The 22,321-nt window shown below is 49.6% G+C and overlaps 1 protein-coding gene across 2 annotated transcripts in view; it reads left to right on the forward strand.

The window, feature by feature from the left end:
• CPNE2 (copine 2) overlaps positions 1-22,321 on the forward strand; it is a 96,561-nt gene that overhangs the window by 61,293 nt on the left and 12,947 nt on the right. For both annotated transcript variants that reach the window (XM_029076170.2, XM_029076169.2), the window contains exons 13-14: positions 9,361-9,412; positions 12,316-12,449. In XM_029076170.2, the coding sequence (XP_028932003.1) occupies positions 9,361-9,412; positions 12,316-12,449 (186 nt within the window). The remainder of the gene's footprint in view (positions 1-9,360; positions 9,413-12,315; positions 12,450-22,321) is intronic.

Genomic DNA, 22,321 nt, shown 5'->3' on the forward strand with positions numbered 1-22,321 from the left:
CTGAGGCCCACCTGCCTAAAAGCGCTCCAGAATAAACGGAGGATGGAAGGGGAAGTGGGTGGGCCTGTCTGCCCGTTGCATCTTCCATTTCAAACTGGCCACAGATAGTCTGGCACTAATTGAAAGGTGTAGTTCACCTGGCTGGCAGGTAGCAGAGAAGCTTCTCGTGGGTAGGGAATGAGCATGGCGTATTGGACAGAGCACGGACCTGGGAGTCGGAAGGTCATGGGTTCTAATCCCGGATCCGCCACTTCTCTGCTGTGCGGCCTTGGGCAAGTCACTCCACTTCTCTGTGCCTCAGTTACCCCATTTGTAAAATGGGGATGAAGACTGTGAGTCCCATGCAGGACAGAGATTATATCCAACCTGATTTGCTTATATTCACCTCAGCACTTAGTACAGTGCCTAGCACATAATAAGTGCTTAACAGATAATAGTAAGTGCTTAACAGATTCCATTATTGTAGTTATTATTGTTATATTGCACTCTCCCAAGTGCAATAAGTACAGTGCTTTGCCACACAGGAAGTGCTCAGTAAATACAATCGAATGAATGAAATGGGGACCCCTCCCCCACCCTTTCTGCACCCCCTCAGCAGAAGGTGTGAGACACACAGAAGAGGAAGAGGAGGGGAAGAGTGCAGGATATCAGCCACCTATTCCGTGAAGCTCCCAGCCAGAGTCCCAAAAGAGAGCCCGCGATTCCAGCTTACGGTCCTCACCGTCTCCTCCCCAGAAACCCTCTCCATTCCTGGGCTCCCCCAAGGAGCCGTGCCAGGAGCCGGCAGGCCAGAAACCTGATGAGAATGTTTGCTCTTTGCGTGGTGGAGAGCTACTCAGCCGGGGCAGAGCCAGAGGAATTCTGCCTGCCGGGCTGCAGTGGCACCAAGCCCGGGACCCTTTCCAGACTCTTAGTAGGGGGGAGTTGTGGCCAATTCCCCGCGGGACCAGCTACGAGGGGGCCGTCTTGAGTCCCAGCGTGCCTCTCGTGGGCAAGGAATTTGGCTGGCTGGCCCAGTTCCGTGTTCCCCTTCCTGTCCCAGAGTGGGAGGTTGGGACTGTCTTCCTCCCACAAGGCTGTTGGCTGCATAGAGAAGCAGCATGGTTTAGTGGAAAGAGTCAGGGGACGTGGGTTCTAATCCTGACTCAGCCACTCGTCTGCTATGTGACCTTGGGCAAGCCACTTAACTTCTCTGTGCCTCAGTTACCTCATTTGTAAAATGGGGGGGACTCTGAGCCCCACATGGGACAACCTGATTACCTTGTATCTACCGCACTGCTTAGAACAGTGCTTGGCACATAGTAAACACTTAACAAATACCATCATTGTTATTATTATTATTATTATTGTTGGTTTCAGCACTCTCACCCTTACTCAGGCAGGAGAGTCCAACCTAGAGGTAATCCACATTCCTGGACCCAGGCACCATCCAAACTGCCAGTCTGGCAAGGTGCCAGATCTTAACCGCCCACTTCTACTCACCTTCCCATTCCTCCCTTCCCATATGGCTTCTGTTAAGTGGGAAAGCAGCGTGGCCTAGTGGATAGAGCACGAGCCTGGGAGTAGGAAGGAATCTCTGCTCTGCCTCTTGTCAGCAGCTTAATCTTGGGCAGTTTGCTTAACTTCTCTGTGCCTCAGTTGCCTTGTCTGTAAAATGGGGATGACTTTGAACCCTGTGTGGGACATAGACTTTGTCCAACCTGATCACCTTGTATCTACCACAGAGCTTAGTACAGTGCCTGGTACATAGTAAGTGCTTAGCAGGTACCATTAAAAAAAAAAAAAGTGGGCCTGAGCAAGCCTCCTTCTGGGAGGAAACCTTATTTCTGGGTTTGAGGCTACTTTGCTTATTTCTGAACTGATGTGTTGCACTGCTGACTCCTGTTCCTCAGCATCCTGTCCTGGATGGTAGTGACGATGAGGTCTTTTTCCCTCACTGCCTTTCCCCCTCCCCCCACCCTTCTCCACTGACTTCTATCCTTCATTCCCCACTGCCCTCTATCACTCACGTCCAATGCCATCAGTTACCCCCTACTGCCCTCTGTTACCTCCACTGCCCTCTTCCCTACTCCCCAAACTCTGTCAGCCCCGCACACACTATCCTCTTTTCTCTCCCCCCCAACAATGTCCCCTCTACCTCTCACCACCCCCGCTGCCCTCTGCCCTAGCCACGGATGTGCTGTGGAGGATGCCCTATCGGTTGAGGGACCATATGCGTTGTCAGAGTCACCACTGTGTGCATCGTGGATCTGGGCAGCGGCCATGGTCCCCTCACTGAACCCTGCTGGGACGAGAGGAGGAGAAAGAAAAGGAGGAGGAGGAAGAGAAGTCGAGCCATTTAATTTGCTCTTTGCCTGAAATCTCATGGCAACTGGAGGACCGACTCTAGAAAATTGTAAAAAAGATCCCACCCTGAGCCCCAGAGCTAATCAGGCAGTCCCTGAAAGAGCCTAGGATGGAGGCAGATGGGCTGGAGAAATCATCGGTGATCCATTAAATCATTCTATCGGTGGTATTTGTTCAGTGCTTACTGTGTGCAGAGCACTGCACTAAGCACTTGGATGAGTAGACTAGAGTAAGTAGACCTGATCCCTGCTCTCAAGGAGTTTGTCATCTCTGATGTGTTGGAAGAATTTCCATCAGATATTCCTGGGGAAATGTGGCCAACTGAACTTGGGGTTCCAGGACCCAGAGGCAACAAGTGGTGACTGGTAGCGACGGGTAGAATCCACAAAGTTCGACCCTGCCTAGCAACCCCAGCAGCTGGCCTTTCAGGTAAGCCTGCAGATAGTTCCCCTCCTCCCAGCCTGAAGTTTTGTTGTTTGTTTTATGGTACTTGTTAAGTGCTTACCTTGTGCCATGCCATACTAAGCGCCAGGGTAGGTACAAGTTTATCAGGTTGGACACAGTACCTGTCTCATGTGGGGCTCACAGTTTAAGTTGGAGGGAGGAGGATTTAATCCTTTTATAGGATAATCCTTAATCATTTTATAGGTGAGGTAACTGAGGCACAGCAAAGTTAAGGGACTGGCCACGGTCACGTAGCAGACAGGTGGCAGGGCCGGAATTAGAACGTGAGTTCTCTGCCTGTGAGGCTCTTGCTCCTTCCACTAGGCCATGCTGCTTCTCATATTTTCTCAATGAAGTGAGTAACAAATCTCACCGGGTGAAACTATTATTATTATTATTGTACTGAGTACTATGTGTCAAGCACTGTACTAGGCCCTGGAGTAGATATGAGATAATAAGGTCAGAAACAGTCCTGTCCCACGTGGGGCCCACAATCCAAGTACCTGGGAGAACAGGCAATGAATCCCTATTCTTCAGATGAGGAAGTGAGGCTCAAAGAAGTGAAGTGACTTGCCCAAGGTCACACAGCAGGCAACTGGCAGAGACTGGATTAGAACTCTGATCCTCAGACTCCTAGTCCGAATGCTGGCAGGGAGCTTTGGAACCTTGTCTCAGCTGACGGGGGGAAGGAGTGTTGGGGGGTGGACTTCCAGTTGCTCTGGGTGTGAGGAGGAGATTGGAAGCTCACTGCTTCCCCTCCCATTTATGCTTCTCCCCTTCCTTTCAGCTCTGAGGATCCCTGGGTTGATTCAGGATCCCCGTCCTCCTCTGGCGATGGGATTTTCCCAACTGACTTTTCCCTTGTTTCCCACCCAGCCCTGCCTTTCCCAATGACTCCCCCGGAGACATCGCGGAGGCGGGTAACTAAATTGGTGAACCAGGTTTGACCCAGGTGGGTGGGTGTGATGTCAGTGTGTCGGGGGTGGTTAGTCCGTGTTGATCCCACGTGACAGTAGCTGGGCCAGGCCAGGGTCATGCAGAGTTCTCAGAGCGTAGTCGAAATGGAGCAATCCTTAGCGATAAGTCACCCAAACCATGCTCTGTGGCGTGTGATGTGCCAGTTGCTAGGATACCAGCGAATGCTTTCAAAGAACTGGTATGAATAAGGTATTTTGCACACAGAAGTCTACTTGCAAATGTCAGAGAACATCTTGAAAGGCAAACAGTGCCCCAGAGAAAACCACAAGGAACAGCCCTCTCGATGCTGCTGGGAGGATGGGGCAGACGGGATTGGCCTCTGCCCGGGACACTGGGAAAGCAACCACAAGGCGATTCTTGGTTTCTTTCTCCTCAGGACCCAAAGCACTCTGCCTCCTGGAGAGTCAAATGCATTCACCCGGGGGACTCAATCAATCACTCAATCAATGGTGTTTATTGAGTGCTTACTATGTGCAGAGCACTGTTCCAAGTGCTCGGGAGAGTAGAGTACAACAGAATTAGCGGACACGTTCCGTGCCCATAACAAGCTTATAGTCTAGATGGGGGAGACAAACATTAATACAGCTCTCTGTGGGCAGGAAATGTGTCTGTTATATTGTTACATTGTACTCTCCCAAGCACTTAGTACAGTACTCTGCACACAGTAAGCACTCAATAAAGATGATTGCCTGACTAAATGTGTAATTTATTTGAGCTACTGAACTGACACTGCCCTCAGGTGAAATTGTCTTATCATGACTTCAGGCTGCCATTTGTATTTTCCAAGGAGCTTCCTTACACCAGTGGTATCTGTTCATTATTATTATTATTATGTATTTAATGTATTTATTAAGCACCAGGCAGTGTACTAAGCACCAGGGTAGATACAAGTTAATTAGGTTGGACACCGTCCCTATCCCACAGAGGGCTCACAGTCAAATCCCCATTTGACAGATGAGGTAACCGTGGTCCAGAGAAGTTAAGTGACTTGCCCAAGGTCACACAGCAGACAAGTGCTGGAGCCAGCATTAGAACTCAGGTCCTTCTGACTTCCAGGCCCGTGCTCTCTCCACAAGGCCATGCTGCTTCATTCTTACCACTCGCCTGCGAGGAAGGTAGGGGTGGGAATCCTGTTTTCCCAAGGAGAAGACAGCCCAGAGACCTTGTGCTGTCTGTGTCCCAGGATGCAGAGTGACAGTTTTTGCAGAGCCTGGAAGTCTCACCCCGAACTCTTTCCAGTAGGCTAGACCAGCCGTCTCCCAGGAAGCGGAAAGACAAAGGAAATTCTCAAAGCGAGCTTTCCTGAGGCCGGTGCAGAATCGTTCAGGCTCCGCCATTTGGCTGTCTGTGTGACCTCGAGCAAGCCACTTGGCTTCTCTGTGTTTCAGTTCCCTCCTCTGCATGATGGGGATTCAATACCTGTCTTCCCTCCCATTTAGACTATGAGCTCCTTTTGGGACCTGATTATCGTGTATCTACCCCAACGCTTAGTGCAGTGCTTGGCACATAGTAAGCACTTCACAAATACCGCAGTTATTATCATCGATCTCTCTTTTGATGAAAGTGTCATCAGTGAACTCCAAGCGATTCCTTCATTGTTGGCTGGAAGAGGCTTTAACCCAGCCTCATACATAAAAGGAGAGATGTACAAGCCGACTCTCCCCTCTCAAGATCGCACCTGGAGAGTTTCCAGTACTCTATCAGTCTCGGCTACGGAAGGGAGAGTTAAACTTAGGCATATCCGTCCCATTCCTAGCTTGGGTAGGGGTTAACGAGCGGAAGGCAATCTGCTACAAGTCAAAACTCACCAGTGCTGGGTAGCAGCAGCATGGGAGAGAGTCGAGGGAGAGACTCAAATTTACTGCTCGGAAGAAAGCAGTGGTAAACCACTTCCGTATTTTTGCCAAGAAAACCTTGTGGATAACACTACAAGAATGATAGCAGATGGGAAGTGGAGTGTTCTGGGTGAAATGATGATGGTGTTGGTATTTGTTAAGCGCTTACTATGTGCAGAGCACTGTTCTAAGCGCTGGGGTAGATACAGGATAGTCAGGTTGTCCCCCATGAGGCTCACAGTCTTCATCCTCATTTTCCAGATGATGTAACAGGCCCAGTGAAGTGACTTGCCCAAGGTCACACAGCCGACAAGTGGTGGAGCCGGGATTAGAACCCATGACCTCTGGCTCCCAAGCCCAGGCTCTTTCCACTGAGCCACGCTGCTTCTCAATGTGTGGGTGAAATGTGTCCACGGAGTCTCTGAGGGTCGAAGACGACTCAACAGCATAAGACAAGACAAGCCCACTCTAAGGAGATTTAATTTAGTACTATTTCCCGTATTCCTAATCTGCCTTCATGTCTATGTCCACCTGTAAACTGTAAAATTGTGGACAGGGTGTCCACCAAATCTGTTGTATTGTTCTTTCCCAAACACTTAGTACAGTGCTCTGCATACAGTAAATGCTCAGTAAATGCCACTGATTGATGATTGATAGATATTAATAGTGTAAGTGCTTACTGTGTATAGAGCACTGCACTAAGCACACGGAAAGAATATTCAGATGAGAATTAGACATGAACCCTGCCCTCTAAGGGCTCCCAGTCTTTGAATTTGGCAGGGAACCAGACGTTTGACAGTGTGTTCTCCCTTGGCCAAATATGTTTCTTGTCCTAGGTGAGGGGTGAAGGGTCTGTTCCTCAAAGCCAAGCCTACGGAAGAGGGGAAGTCTTCCAGGCTTTGTCCAAAAGGAGCCTGGGATTATGGTGTCCGTTTCCATGACTGTCCCTCGGGTGGTGGCGGCGGGGGAGGGATCTGGATGCTCCGCCAGGTTCCCGAGAGCCAAGGAAATCTGGCTTATGTAGCTCTCGTGCCAAGTAGAGGGCTTCACCTGTAAGCGGGGCAGGCTGAATGGAAACATTGATTGTCCCGAGCCAGCAGGAAGCAACCCAAAGACAAAGAATTACGTTTCCACCGGGGCCCTAATCGGCTTGGACTAGCAACCGAAGGGTTTGACAAGTTTGATCAAGTTTCCCGAATGACCTTCACATGCACGAACAAGCGCCCGATTAGATCGTAGAGCCCCAGCTACCACCACCGCCTCCGGCCCAACTGCTGGCTCTCCCCTAATAACTGCCGCATCTCTACCAGTTCCCTCCAAGCGTTAGGATCCTCAGCTATCCTCGAATCATTACGCAACGGGACCTGATGGATTTGATTCGATTCTGGTATTTGTTAAGCACTTACTAGGTGTCAGACGCTGTTCTAAGAGCTGGGGAAGGTACAAGTTAATTAGGTCGGAGACAGTCCCTGACCCGCGTGGGGCTCACGGTCTAAGTAGCATGGAGAACAGATATCCCCGTTTTACAGTTGAGGAGACTGGGGCCCAGAGAAGTGAAGTGATTTGCCCAGGGTCACATGGCTAGCAAGTGGCAGAGCTGGGATTAGAACCCAGGTCTTCTGACTCCCAGGCCCATGCCGTTCTCCTCTAGGCCCCAGTGGGGAATGAGGTTGAAGCTTCCGAGGAGTGGGTGTTCTGATCGTTCCCAGTTCTACTTGAAGCAAGGATAAATTAAAAGTTCTACTTGAAGCAGAAGGAGTTGGGCCCCTCCCATTGCCCCAGTAGACTCATCCCCCTAGGGAAGGCTTGGCCTCTCCCTCATGCCTTGTATTATGCTGTCGAGTCGTGTCCGACCCATCGCCACACCACGGACACATCTCTCCCAGAACGCCCCGCCTCCATCTGTAATCATTCTGGTAGTGGATCCATAGAGTTTTCTTGGTAAAAAATACAGAAGTGGTTTACCACTCCCCCTTCTGCGCAGTAAACTCGAGTCCCCGCCCTCGACTCCCTCCCAAGCCGCTGCTTCCCAGCACGGGTGAGTTTTGACTTGCAGCAGATTGCCTTCCACTCGCTAGCCACTGCCCAAGCTAGGAATGGATGGGTAGGCCTCTGCTTGACGTTCCCTCCCATAGTCGGGACTGGTAGAATACTGGAAATTCTCCACGTGTGACCCCGAGAGGGGCCTCTACCTCATACCTCGTCGGTTTTTCCTGCTTTGGTGGGATCCAGCTCCCTCGCTTGCCTCCCCGGAGGTGTGGGTAGGAACTGATAACTCTGGTAGCGGGTGCTTCTGGAGCCCTGGTGGCCGTGGCAGACGGGATCCCCGAGTCCTGCTTGTCCATCCCCAGATTGTGCAGAGCACGATGGCAAGTGGGGAGAGTGGGGAGGCAGTGTAGTATAGCGGGAGAGCTGTGGCCCTGGAAGTCAGAGACCCCAGGTTCTAGTCCGGGCTCTGCCACCTGTCTACTCTGTGGCCTTGGGCAAGCCACTTAACTCCCCCATGCCTCAGTTTCCCCATCTGTAATATGGGGATCATACTTGAATCCTATCTTACAGGGGTGTTGTGGGGAGCACATTAAAATAAGTAATTTAAGGTGCTTTGGCAATAAAAGCACTGAATAGAAACTCAGGTCAAGCATTTGGTTACATGCTCTGCACAGAGTAAGTGCTCAGTAAATAACATTGATTGGTGCTTGACTTTAAGCTTGCTGTGGGCAGGGAATGTATCTGTTTATTATTATGTTGTAGTCTCCCAAGGCTTAGTACAGTGCTTTGCATACAGTAAGTGGTCAATAAATACAATTGAATGATTGACTGGCTGATGGTTTGTCTGACCTCTGCTGCTGCAGGGCAAATGTTAGCCAGGTCGAGCAAGGGGAACTAGGAGATGAGTCCTCTTGGGTCTTGGGGAACTGAAAGAGCTCCTGGAAAAGAGGCTGCTCTCCACTCTTGCTTTGGGCCTTGAGCCAAAAACCAATGGGAGATGAGATCTAGGAGGGAGCTGAGGCTAGCTCTCTAATGAGGAACAACAGAAGCCTTAAGGCCACAGAATGTGAAAATTTAACACATAATAATGAGTAATTATGGCATTTGTTAAGTGCCTGTTGGAGAAGCAGCATGGCATTGTGGATAGAGCCATGGGTCTGGGAGTCAGAAGGACCTGGGTTCTAATCCCAGCTCTGCCACATGTCTGCTGTGTGACCTTGGGTAAGTCACTTAACTTCTCTGGGCCTCAGTTACCTCATCAGTAAAATGGGGATTAAGGGTGTGAGCCCATGTAAGCCAGGGACTCTGTCCAACTTGATTAACTTGTATCTACCCCCGTGCTTAAAATGGTGCTTGGCACATAGAAAGTGCTTAACAAGTACCGTAATCATTATTAGTATTATTACCGGGTGCCAAGCACTGTACTGAGAGCCGGGGTGAATAATCAGGTCAGATACAGACTCTGGCCCACGTGAGGCTCTCAGACTATGGGGGAAGGAGAACAGGTATTGATTCCCCATTCTACACATGAGGAAATTGAGACAGAGAAAAGTGAAGTGATTTGCCCTAGGTCACACAGCAGGCAAGTGGCAGAGCTGGGATTAGAAGCCAGGTCCTCTGACTCCTGGGCCCAGGCTCTTTCCATCAGGGCCCACTTCTTGAGCAATTAAAGCTCCCTAAGGAGGCAAATCAGGAGCTATTGCAGTGTCCAGGGAGTTAGCAGTCAGAAGGGCAGCTCTCATTCCCTATCTGTGTTTGTCTGTTTCAGGTTTCTCATGAATTCGCCATCAACTTCAATCCCACCAACCCTTTCTGCTCCGGTAAGTCCCAAGGGCCTGCTAGGCTTTCTGGCCCGCCACCCATTGAACTCAGTGTTGTTCTTCTCTCGTCTCGGGTAGCATTGACCCCCTTACCTCCCCTCCTCCCTAGAAGGGGGTCTCTGCCTCTGGTCCTCCCTGGCCTTGGCTGCAGAGACGCACGCACGCTAAGTGAGAGGGCACTGGGCTCTGCTCTGGCTGCTCCCTAGGGTCAGATCGAGTCTGCTCAGCACCAGCTCCTTGGAGGAAATGAGCTTGCAGGGAGGGCTTTTTGAAGGGGAGGGTGGGTGTCTACCAAGTCAATCTTAACCTGCTGCAACTGAACTAGCCTCTTGGAGAAGTGGGCCCAAGCTGGACTTTGGACCTAGTACACCCCAGGAGGGGCTCCAGATCGAGGTCCGCCTCTGTGACATTTGCCAGGATGTCTAGATGGAGCACGGGCCCCTCTGAAGGCCGGGAGATGGGGAGAGGGTGCTCAGAGCAGGTGGAGGAAGGGAAGTTGTCGAGGCAGGAGCCGATGGGCCAGGTACTAAACAGGGAATCAATCAGAAATCATTATGCAAAGGCCTGGGAGTCCCAGATTGGCTGCCGCTACTGCAGGAGAATAACTTTACAATAATAATAAGTACCGTATTTGTTAAGCACTTACTATGTGTCAAGCGCTGTTCTAAGCACTGGTACAAGGTAATCAGGTTAGACAGTCTGTGTCCCACATGGGACTCACAGTCTTAATTCCTGTTTTTCAGATGAGTTAAACGAGGCACAGAGAAGTGAAGTGATTTGCCCAAGGTCACATGGAAGACAAGTGATTAGCCGGAATTAGAACCCCCGTCCTCTGACTCCCAAGCCCGTGCTCTTTCCACTAAGCCATACTGCTTCCAGCACCCCTTTCCCTTTCCCCGGAGTACGGGGAGATCCACACAGGCAAGAGGACCTCTGGCCAAGGACCAGACTGACCAGTGGGGATTCATTCATTCATTCAATCAATCGTATTTATTTAGTGCTTACTGTGTGCAGAGCACTGTACTAAGTGCTTGGAAAGTACAATTTGTCAACAGATAAAGACAATCCCTACCCAACAACGGGCTCACAGTCTAGAAGGATGTAGATGTAGAAGCAGCATGTAGATAGAGCATGGGCTTGGGAGTCAGAAGATCATGGGTTCTAATCCCAGCTCCGCCACTTGTCGCCTGTGTGGCCCTGGACAAGCCACTTTACTTCTCTGCACCTCAGTTACCTCACCTGTAACTTTGGGATTGAGACTGTGAGCCCCACATGGGACGGGGACTGTGTTTAACCCGATTTGCTTGACTCCATCCCAGCACTTAGTACAGTACCTGGCACATAGTAAACACTTAACAAATACTATGATTATTATCGTCACCCTCTGGATGTCCATGGTGAGCCAGATAGAGCCACTCCAGGCTGTTAGAACAGCTCGAGACCTTTGCTCTAAGCCCTACTGAGTGGGCCAACCTATTGGTTTCAGAGCTGAGTGCAGATGGCTCCAGATGAATATCTAGCCAGGCGCAGACCCTCTCAGTGGCCACCCACGTGGCTTTCCCTCATCCTTTCTCCTGATTAACCCCGAGCCGGGTTCTGAGGGAGAGGCTTTGACTGGAAAGAATGCCTGACCTCAGAGGCACTTCAGAACGCCTCAGTGCCACTTGGATTATTTGTTGAAATAACGCTATATAAATGCACTGATATGTCCATTTGGCAAACAAAAAGGGCTGGCTTTGCAATCTTTTGTGTCGGGTTTTGGGTGTCAACCTGTTAGCCACACCGAGTATTAAGTGCCAATTCCCTGGCAGGACAGCAGAACCCCTAATATTTTAGGCACTAAGCTTTGGTAGGCAGCTTTCTCTGGGATGGTTTGAGAGCTTGTCCACCCTAGAGGCAGGGGGATGGACAAAATAACCTCTCCAGTTCCCTTCCAGCCTATGGAATCTTTAATTCTCATTGAGAAAATGGACACCATCCCCGCCCCACACTTTCCCCACAGGCATGATATCTGGTAGGTGCTCCAAGCCCCTCAGAAAAGTTGCTATTAGAATAGGATCTCTTATCAATCAATCAATGGTATTTATTGAGCACTTACTAGGTGCAGAGCACTGTACTAAGTGCTTGGGAGAGTAGAGTACAACAGGAGAGTACCACACAACAATCTGTTATGTATGCAGGAGTGTGTTGCTATTAAACCAACATGCCTTTGGAAAGAGGGCCTGATTCGCTTTGGGGAAAAAAAAAATCCCCATAAGCAGCTGCCGATCAGGGATGGTTTGAGTGCATTCCTGCCGGGAGCCAGAGGAATGGAGAAGACAATTTTGTCCTAGTCTGGGGAAGGGTTAGTGGAGGGAGATATTTATCCAAAGCTAAGTGGGGCAGAAGTAGAGGGAAAAAACCTTCACATATATTATTGCATTAGTCTTGATAGACCCTCTGGGACACAGGTTTTTTTTTTAACCCCATTTTACAGATTGGAAAACAGATTTGGATCACACACTTGTCCAAATAGTTGCCCTTGGTTAGATAGTGCCCAGGATGCTCAGGTTTCTGGAACTGATTCTGGTGGTGTTCAAATCAGCTGTCTTCTCAGCCCATTTCTGAGTCGTCCTAGGAGTGTCAGGGGGAATCCAGTGCCCTGGAGACCCTAACAGCCTGTTTATTTCACTCTGACCATTGTTTTTATTTTAAAGCCAACTTTGCAAAAAATGCAACGCACCGGAGCCTTACAGCAACTGCAAGAAAAGGAGGAAGGAATGCAGACAGGATCCACCTTTTCACTCCCTGATTCTCCCCGGGGAGGTTGAGGGGAGGAGGGTGGCACCCACCTAGTTCGGAATGGTATTGGCTAGGGGTGCGGGTGACAAGCCGGGGTGACGTGGTCCGCTGGTGTGTTTCAGGGGTGGACGGCATCGCCCGGGCCTACTCTGCCTGCCTGCCTCATATCCGCTTCTACGGACCCACCAACTTCTCCCCCATCGTCAACCACGTGGCTCGCTTCGCCGCCCAGGCCACGCACCAGCAGTGTGCCACGGTAAGTTGTCGTTTGTGTCCGGGGGCTGGAGAGGAAGGCCTGACCCGCCCCTCCCGCCCCCCGCCATGTCCTCAGCCTGCCACCCCAGGGGGCCCCAAATGGGGGGGGGCCGCATGGGTCAGGATGTGGGCCAGCGGCCTCATCGCTGCGCCGGACCGGTGTCGGAAGCCACGTGTGGTCAGTGGCAGTAGTGGTATTCCTTCCTTCATTCAATTATATTTATTGAGCGCTTGGGAGAGTCCAGTATAACAATTAACAGACACATTCCCTGCCCACAACGAGCTTACAGTGGAAGTGTGGGGCGGGGATGGTGTCCATTTTCTCAATGAGAATTAAAGACTCCACAGGCTGGATGAGAACTGGAGAGATTATTTTGTCATTCATTCCTCACTTCTTGAGCTTGAGCCAGGGAGTTTGCCTCTTCCAATCGTGCGATAATATTTATCGAGTGCCTACTCTGTACAGCTCTCCTCTCAGGACCACAACTGGAGAATTTCCAATATTCTACCAGTCTCGACTACGGGAAGGAGAGTTAAACGGAGGGATCCCCATTCTATTCCTGGCTTGGGCAGTGGCTAGCGAGTGGAAGGCAATCTGTTACAAGTCAAAACTCCCCTGTGCTGGCCAGCAGCGGCATGGGAGAGAGTCGAGGGCGGAGACTCGAGTTGACTGCGCGGAAGAAGGCGGTGGTAAACCACTTCCGTGTTTTTACCAAGAAAACTCTATGGATACACTAACGGAACGATTGCAGGTGGAGAGTGGAGAGTTCTGGGAGAGATGTGTCCATGGAGTCACTATGGATCAGAGACAGCTCGACAGCATAAGAAAAGATAAGACTATTTGCAGAATATTGTACTAAGCACAACAGAATCAATAAATCTGATCCTTGTCCTCCAAGAGCCTATAATCCAGAAGGGGAGACAGACAGTAAAATAAATTACACACAGGAAGAGGAAGAAGGGAAAGGAGATATGTGTCAATGCTTAAGAAACAGGGTGGGTGAGATATTTACAGAAGGGATACAGAAGGTTGAAAAAACTATAGTGATGAAGTGGCAGTTGGGGGATATAAGGTGGAGAAAACTGGAAATTTGTCAGCGAATGATCTCTTGGAGGAGATATGCTCTCTTGAAGCGTTTAAAAGATGAGGGGAGATGTGTAATCTCAAATATGAAGTGAGAGGGAGTTCCAGGTCAGGGGTGGATGTAAGAGATTGGTGGAGGGAGATAAGCAAGGTGAGGCTCAGTGAATAGATTGGCTTGAGAGGAACAAAAGAGAGCAAGCCGGGGTGTAGTGGGACAAGAGAGTGGGTAAGTAGAAGCAGTGGGTTACAGAAGCAGCGTGGCTCAGTGGAAAGAGCACGGGCTTTGGAGTCAGAGGTCATGGGTTCGAATCCCGGCTCGGCCACTTGTCAGTTGTGTGACTTTGGGCAAGTCACTCAACTTCTCGGTGCCTCAGTTACCTCATCTGTAAAAGGGGGATTAAGACTGTGAGCCCCACGTGGGACAAGCTGATTCCCCTGTGTCTACCCCAGCGCTTAGAACAGTGCTCTGCACATAGTAAGCGCTTAACAAATACCAACATTATTAAGTAGGAAGGAGAGCACTGATTGAATGTTCTGAAGTCACTGGTCAAGTGTTTCTGCTTTTTGTGGAGAGGAATGGGCAAACCCTGGAGATGTCTGAGGAATGGGGTGGTGTGGTGTACAACGATGTTTTAGAAAGTGATGCGGACATTGGAGTGGAGTGTGAACTGGAGAAGCTGGAGACAGGGAGATCAGCAAGGAGTCTGATTCAGTAGTGGAGCAGGGATGTGATGTATCCCGGGACTCATGGTCTAATGGATAGAACACGGGCCTCGGTGTCAGGAAGACCTGAGTGATTCAGTCCTGGCTCCACCACTTGTCTGCTGTGTGATCTTGGGCAAGTCACTTCATTTCTCTGTGCCTCGGGTTTCCTTATCTGTAAAAGGGGGATTAAGACTGTGAGCCCCATGTGGGACATGGACTGTGTCCAACTTGATTAGCTTGTATCTTCTCCAGTCCTTAATACAGTACCTGGACCACAGTAAGTGCTTAACAAATGTCATGAAAGAAGGAAATAAAAAACTAACATGGAAGGGGCGGATCCCAGGACCCTCTCACTCCTCCCATTCTGAGCAGAGTTTGGGACACTGGGGATGTGAACTGGGAGTGGCACCTTTCCACAGTGGTGCTGAGTGGGGTGTCTGCTCCGGTGAGGGGTGGGAAGGGCCGGTGACCGAAGAAGGGGGTTGAGCCCGTGCCCTCTCCCCCATCCTCGGGCTCCTTCCAGTCTTTTTTAATCATCCCCAAGCGTCCCGGTCCCTTCCTCAGGCTGAAGAGCCGCCGGTCCTTTCCCGGAAGCTCCTCTTGACTGGATAACTGCTTCATTAATAGCCGAGAGTATGACTCGAGCCTCATTACCCAGTGGCGTGGTCAAAGGGTCACGGGGCTGCTGCTTCTTGTCGCTTCCTGCTCTTTCCTTGAAGCAAAGCGGAGATGTGTGAGGAACAAAGCCTGAAGTAATTGGAAGCAAAGTGGTTCAGTTGAAATAAACGGCAGCAGGGGCTGTGGGCGGAAGGTGTGAGCCGGAATGTCTTGACTTGATGATGTTTTCCCCCACCCCGGCCCTATTTCCCCTCACCCGCAACCTCTGACAGGGGCGGAGGGGATGGATAGATGAATGAATGGATTGAGAGAGCGCGGAGCGTCTGTGCCAGCCAGCAGAGTTGTGGCGTATCAGTGTCTTTCGAGTAAGCGAGCATCTGTGATGGGGAGGAGAGTTGTTATTCTGCATCGATGAGGGAGATGTTGCCTGGCACCCGCGGCTCACACAAGCCCGGAGTACGTAATTCTACACACCCGTGAACTACACAGACGTGTCCTGCTCTCGTTCTCATTTTAGTTTTGACGTGATTTCAGCGTGGCCATGATTGGTAGTTGGATAGAACGAAGGGGACAACACTGGATCACAGCCAAGTCCCTGAACGGGATCGGGAGGCTGGATGTGGGGCTCAGCTTCCCTTTTCCCTTCTTTCCACAGAAAGGCCAGGAGCCTCGTTTTTCTGGGTTTTGTCCCTGATCTCCTATGCCTAGAGAAGCACTGTGCCCAGTGGATAGAGCACGGGGCTGGGGGGTCAGAGAGACCTAGGCTCTAATTGCGGATCTGCCACTTATCTGCTGTGTGACCTTGGGCAAGTCACTTCACTTCTCTGTGCCTTAGTTATCTCATCTTGTAAAATGGGGACTAAGACTTCGAGCCCTATGTGGGACAGGGACTGTGTCCAACCTGATTAGTGTGCATCTACCCTAGTGCTTAGTACAGTGGCTGGCACAAAGTAAGCCCTTAACAAACACCATTAAAAAAAAAAAGGTCCCAGGAGAACTGAGTCTGAGTGGCTGGGAAACCTCCAGGGTAAGAGAATCATCAAGGAGCTGATGATTCAGTCACAGAGGCCCTTCCCCCAAAATTCTGGTTTGGAGGGAGGCCGAAGATACCATCTTCAGGAGCTGAAGATTCAGGGTGGGGAAGACTGGTGTCTAGAATTCTTAAGGATTCAGCAGAGGTGGAATTCATTCATTCAATTGTATTTATCGAGCATTTAATTTGTGCAAAGAACTGTTCCAAGTGCTCAGGAGAATACGATATAACAATAAAAAGTCACATTCCCTGCCCACAACGAGTTCAGTCTGACAGAGGACCAACATCCTAAAACTGGATTGGTTAGAGTTTGGAATTTTTGTATTTTTATTTATGATATTCACTATGTGCCAGGCACTGTGCTAAAGGCTGGTAGATACAAGCTAATCAGATTGGACACAGTCCATGTCCCACATGGGGCTCACAATCTTAATCCCCATTTTACAGATGAGGTAACTCTGGCCCAGAGAAGATAAGTGACTTGCCTAAGGTCTCACAATTGAAAAGTGGCAGAGCTGCGTTTAGAACTCGGTTCCTCTGCCATTCCTAGGCCCGGGCTCTTTCCACCAGGCCATCCTGTTTCTCAGGGTTTGGTCTCTGTTACCTGAGACTAAGAAAGGCAGAAGCCCATAATGTCTGTCTCCTCTAGACTGAAAATTCCTTGTGGGCAGAGAATAGTCTACCAACTGTTGTATTGTTCTCTCCCAATTGCTTAGTACAGTGCTCTACGCCCAGTAAGTACTCAATAAATGTCATTTATTAATTGATTGATTAAGAGAGTGGGAGCAAAAGAAAGGGAAATGTTTATCTTCTCTGGGCCCAGTTAAACCATAATGAAATGGATTTCATTTGGCTTCTGGTACATAAGACACCTGACTGGCAGGCAAGAGACCTGGGATCCAGTCACAGTTTTGACACCTACTGGATGCATGACCTTGGGCAAGTCATTGATCCTCTCTGGGCTACCATTTCACCATCTGTAAAATGGGACCTGTCCCAGACTTCTCAGTCAGGGCTGTTGTCAAGGTGAATGAGCTCCTTCTTTGTCTTTTTCTCAAGAAAGGCACTTTAGAAATCTAGTAGTACTAGTAGTATTGATTTGATTTTGACTGAGTCTTTTCTTAGATTTCCTGCATCAGCGGGGGACCCTAAATTGCTGGATCGGGTCCCTAGATTCCAGCCAGGCTGAAATTACCCAAGATCTTACAGGCTCTGAGATCTGGCGATCGCTGTGGGTGGAACTAGAAAAAAATCAATTTGTGTAGGGCACTGTACTAATGGCTCAGGAAAGTAGAATAGTGTAAGTAAGCACGATCCCGTCCTCAGAAAAAAAACTGGGAAATGATCATTCATTCATTCATTCATTCAGGCGTATTTATTGAGTGCTTACCGTGTGCAGAGCACTGTACCAAGGGCTTTGGAGAGTACAGTACAACAATAGACACATTCCCTGCCTACAGCGAGCTTGCAGTCTAGAGGCGGGGAGACAGATATCAGTACAAATAAATGAATTACATATATGTTCATAAGTGCTATTGTTCAACACCCACCTGAGCTGGGTGCAATGTAGAATGAGAAAAACACCCCAGGGCCCTGCCCTCTGGGAGCCTACTATCTAATAAGTACCCTCAACTGGCATAAGAGGATGGCTGGGTTTGGTTTTTTGGTTTTTTCCTCCTAAGTCCCTTTCCCTTTTGCCTGGAGGACAAAGCCGCCAGTAGGCTAACCCTACTTTCGGCCCAGTGGAAAGCAGAGTGGCGGGAGACACCCAGGGCTTTTTCATCAGGCCAACCGGCCCAGCAGAAATCCCGAAAAAGAGCCGGCTCACGTGGGCTACCAAGGCCTCTGCCTGCTGGATCACTGCCCAGCAATGGTACTGTGTTTGAGGCCGCTTCGGCTGGAAATGGGTCCCGCATGGAAAACCTGTGCTGTCTGCCATCCCCACCAAGCTTCTCCCATCCAGCCACCCTCCCGCTCAGCTCCTTGCTCTCTGCAGCTGCTCCCCTGTGGGGGCAAGAGGGTAGGCACGGGCGACACCAGGAAACCCATAACCCACCCATCAATTTCTTCGTGCGAGTTTCAGTCCTGAAGTGTCAAGAGAGAGCATCAGTCAGTCAATCGTATTTATTGAGCGCTTACTGTGTGCAGCACTTGGGAGAGTACAGTATAACAATATGACAGACATATTCCCTGCCCACAGTGATTTTACAATCCAGAGAGGGAGGCAGACACTAATATTCACAGATAAATTCGTTCATTAAATCGTATTTATCGAGCCCTTACTATGAGCAGCGCACTATACTACGTGCGCAGGAGAGTACAGAATAATAATATAAGAGACACACTCCCTGTTCACAACGAGCTTACAGTGGAGTCATCTCCTCCAAGAGGCCTTCCCTGACTAAGCCCTCCTTTCCTCTTCTCCCACTTCCTTCTGCATAGCCGTAACTTGCTCTCTTTATCTATTCCTCCCCACAGCACTTATGTCCATATCTGTAATTTTTATTTTCATATATTATTGTCTGTCTCCCGACTTTCTCAACAGGAGATCCCGGCGTCGATAGATGAGGGAAGGACAAGGAAAGTCTGCCTTTCTCCAAGCCAGGGAAGGCGGGAGGGGGCCGCTATCTTTCCTGAAAGCGAGGGGTGGTGGGCGGGAGCGGGAAGATGCTGAGCTCAGCAAAGCAGGCCTCCACCGAGGCTTGTCGCTCCGTCTTGTCGCTCCGTCTTGCTCTGTTTCGTGGCACGGCACTCACCGTGTCGGCTTCTTTCCTGCTCCGCCGGCAGGCATGAAGTTGGATTAAGGGGTCTATCCGAGCTCTGAGCAGCCGCATTAGCTGGGCAGGGAGAGAAAGGTCTGCTCTATTTTACGGGCATTGCTCTCTAGCCTCCAATACCTCTTGGCTGGGTAATTATCTTCCTCGTCCATTATCTGCCCAGGACCATTTTACAAAACACTTGACAACCGTACTGCTGTTTTTATCAATTTGAATGCACAGGGGTGCACACACCTACACATATATGCATGCACACACACACACGCTCCCATGCACACCTCTACTGGTTCTCTTCTTCCTTTCATTCATTCAATCGTAATTATTGAATGCTTACTGTGTGCAGAGCATTGTACAAAGTGCTTGGAATGTACAATTCTGCAACAGGTGAGACAATCCCTGTCCAACAATGGGCTCACAGGGGAGACAGACAGCAAAACAAAACAAGTAGTCAGGCATCAATACCATCAAAATAGATAAATATAATCATATATACACATGATTCCTCTCGTGCTTATACACACACACTCAATCCCCAATTCCCCATGCCATCTAGCCAGGGGTATACAACACTTCTGCCACTGCCCTTCCCAATCAATGTCTTCTGCATCCAAATAATAATGTTGGTATTTGTTAAGCGCTTACTATGTGCAGAGCACTGTCCTAAGCACTGGGGTAGATTCAGGGTAATCAGGTTGCCCCACGTGAGGCTCACAGTCTTAATCCCCATTTTACAGATGAGGTAACTGAGGCCCAGAGAAGTTAAGTGACTTGCCCAGACACACAGCTGACAAGTGGCAGAGCTGGGATTCGAACCCATGACCTCTGACTCCCAAGCCCGTGCTCTTTCCACTGAGCCACGCTACCTGGACTTCTTGAGATCACCAGGACTTTTCCACAGTGGCGGCTGCTTACCTTGCATACTCTCCCAAGTGCTTAGTACAGTGCTTTGCATACAGTAAGCGCTCAATAACTACAATTGAATGAATGAATGAGCTGATGCCAACCAATAAGAGGGGGCCCCCTCTTGTAGGGGGAGGGTTCAGTCCTGGCACACCCCTGCCCCCCAGCACCGAGTAATGAGAAAATGGGAGAGAGATCTGCTCCAACTTCACCATGAAGGATCAGCTCTGAGTGAGGTGGGACTCAGATACAAACGGAAAACCCAATCCCCAGCTCTGGCACCGCACTTCCGCAGCTCTTGACTCTTCCAGCCGGGAAATGTATTGTTGCCATGACAGTGGGGAGTGAGGAAGTGGCTGGAGGGAATAATTGGAGGCTGCTGAGATGCAAGTGGGGCAATGGGGCCAGAAGAACCTGCCTGCATCTCTGTTCTAGACTTTCCTGTGGCTCTTCCCTGCCAGCGTCCATGAACGTAACTCCCCAAGCTCCACTCCTGAGTCCTGGTCTTTTACCCCTTGCTCCTACCAGCCCCCCGTTCCTGCTGGTTTTTTGTCTGGTGTCCATTTTATCCTTCTGAACCTAGAGCGGCCGGGGGAGAAGGGCATAACCTCATGGTAGCTTCAAGCACCCAATCGGTAGCCTAGAAGCTCTGCAGCCTTTTCTCCAACACTCTTGCTCTGGACTATGCAGCTACTGGGACTCATTTCTAGGTAGGTCAAGTGCAGCCCACAAATACCACCTCTAGACTGCAAGCTCGTTTTTGTATGGTATCTATTAAGCAGTGTGGTAGATATAAGATAACCAGGTCAGACCCAGTCCCTGTCCCATGTGGGGGTTCACAGTCCAAATGGGAGAGAGAACAGGTTACTGAATTCCCACTTTTCAGATGAAGTCACTGAGGCACAGAGAAGTGAAGTGACTTGCCCAAGATCACACCACAGACAAGCGGCAGAGCCGGGCTTAGAACCCAGGAACTGCTGACTCCCGGGCCCATCCTCTTTCCAGTAGGAAAGAAAAACTTGCTTCTCAGAGTACAGAGCACTGTTCTAAGCTCCTGGGAGAAAACAGTATAAAAGAGTTGGTAGCCCAAGAGGAATTTACAGTTGAGAGGATCAGGGGGTGGCTGTGGGCATCACCTTGGCCAGAGACAGGCACATATAACCTCAAGGCTCTCGTGTGTTCTTCTCTGTCTCTTTCCTCCGTCTCTTGACCCGACTGACCCAGAAACCACTCTTCACGATAGCCTCATTACTCTCCCTGTTCGCCAGCCGGCCCCTTCCCATTGCCGGTGATTTGCACATTTCCAATATCCTGAGAAGCAGCGTGGCTTAGTGGATAGAGCGCGGGCCTAGGAGTCAGCAGCACCTGGGTTCTAATCCCGTTCCGCCACTTGTCTGCTGTGTGACCTTGGGAAAATCACTTAATTTATCTGGGCCTCAGTTACATAATCTGTAAAATGGGGTTTAAAATTGTGAGCTCCAGGTGGGACAGGGACTGTGTCCAACCTGATTAATTTGTATCTACTCCAGTGCTTAGAACTGTGCTTGGTACAGAGTAAGCGCTTAACAAGCACCGTAATTATTATTATTCTGAACGTCAGATCCAGGGTAGTGGGTCACCGTCTTTATGTTCAGTGCTGCTGTTTTCCAACTGGCTGCTTTTAGGCTAACGAATTCTGTCAATCAATCATATTTATTGACCGCTTACTGTGTATAGAGACATGGTAAGCACTTGGGGGAGCAGAGTAGAACAGAATTAGCAGACACAATCCCTGCTCACAATGAGTTTACAGGCTATAGGGGGAGATACACATTAATATGAATAAATAATTTATAATATATAATTTAAGGGCATATACATTCTAGTCTCAGAAGACCTCTTCCTTTTTTCATAGATTCTTCTGCAATGAACAGTAATTGCCCAGTGAATTAAGGACCATAGAGATTTATTCAAAGTAGAATATTGCAGTTCAGTGGGTGTTTTTTTCATGTAAGATATATGGATCTGCTTCCTAAGCCAATATTTTACTATTAGAGCATCTGCTTTTCCTCTGCCCTCCCTCTCCCTCACTGTGGGTGCCTCAAGATTCAGTTCTGGTCCCCTTCTGGTCTCAATCTAATAATAATAATAATAATAATAATGATGGTGTTTGTTGAGGGCTTCCTATGTGCCAGACATTGTACTAAGTACTGGGTGGAGACAAGCAAATCAAGTTGGACAGAGTCCCTGTTCCAGGTGGGGCTCACATTCTCAGTCCCCATTTTGCAGATGAGGGAATTGAGGCACAGAGAAATGAAGTGACTTGTCCACGGTCACATAGACAACAAGTGATGGAACGGGGATTAGAACCCATGACCCTCTGACCCCCCGGCCTGTGCTCTATCTACTACACGATGCTGCTTGTCATCCCATCTGCCGTCATATCTTGTTACCTCCTCTATGCTGCCAAATCTACATCTCCAGCCCCAACCTCTCTCCTCCTCTTCAGCTTCACAAATCCTTCTGCCACCAAGACATAGCTACATTGATATCCTGCTGGCACCTCAAAATCAATATATCCCAAACCCAACTCCTCATCTTATCTTCCAAAACCTCTCTTCCTCCTAACTTTCCCATCTTTATTGACAACACCGCCATTCTCCCCATCTCTTCAAGCCTACAACCTGATTCTTTGATTCCTCTCACCCTCTTTCAACCCTCATATTCAGTCAGCCACCAAATCACAGGGAGAGAGTGAGGTTAAAGGAGGAGGAAAT

The sequence above is a fragment of the Ornithorhynchus anatinus genome, chromosome 11 (assembly GCF_004115215.2).
Source record: "Ornithorhynchus anatinus isolate Pmale09 chromosome 11, mOrnAna1.pri.v4, whole genome shotgun sequence".
Lineage (NCBI taxonomy): Eukaryota > Metazoa > Chordata > Mammalia > Monotremata > Ornithorhynchidae > Ornithorhynchus > Ornithorhynchus anatinus.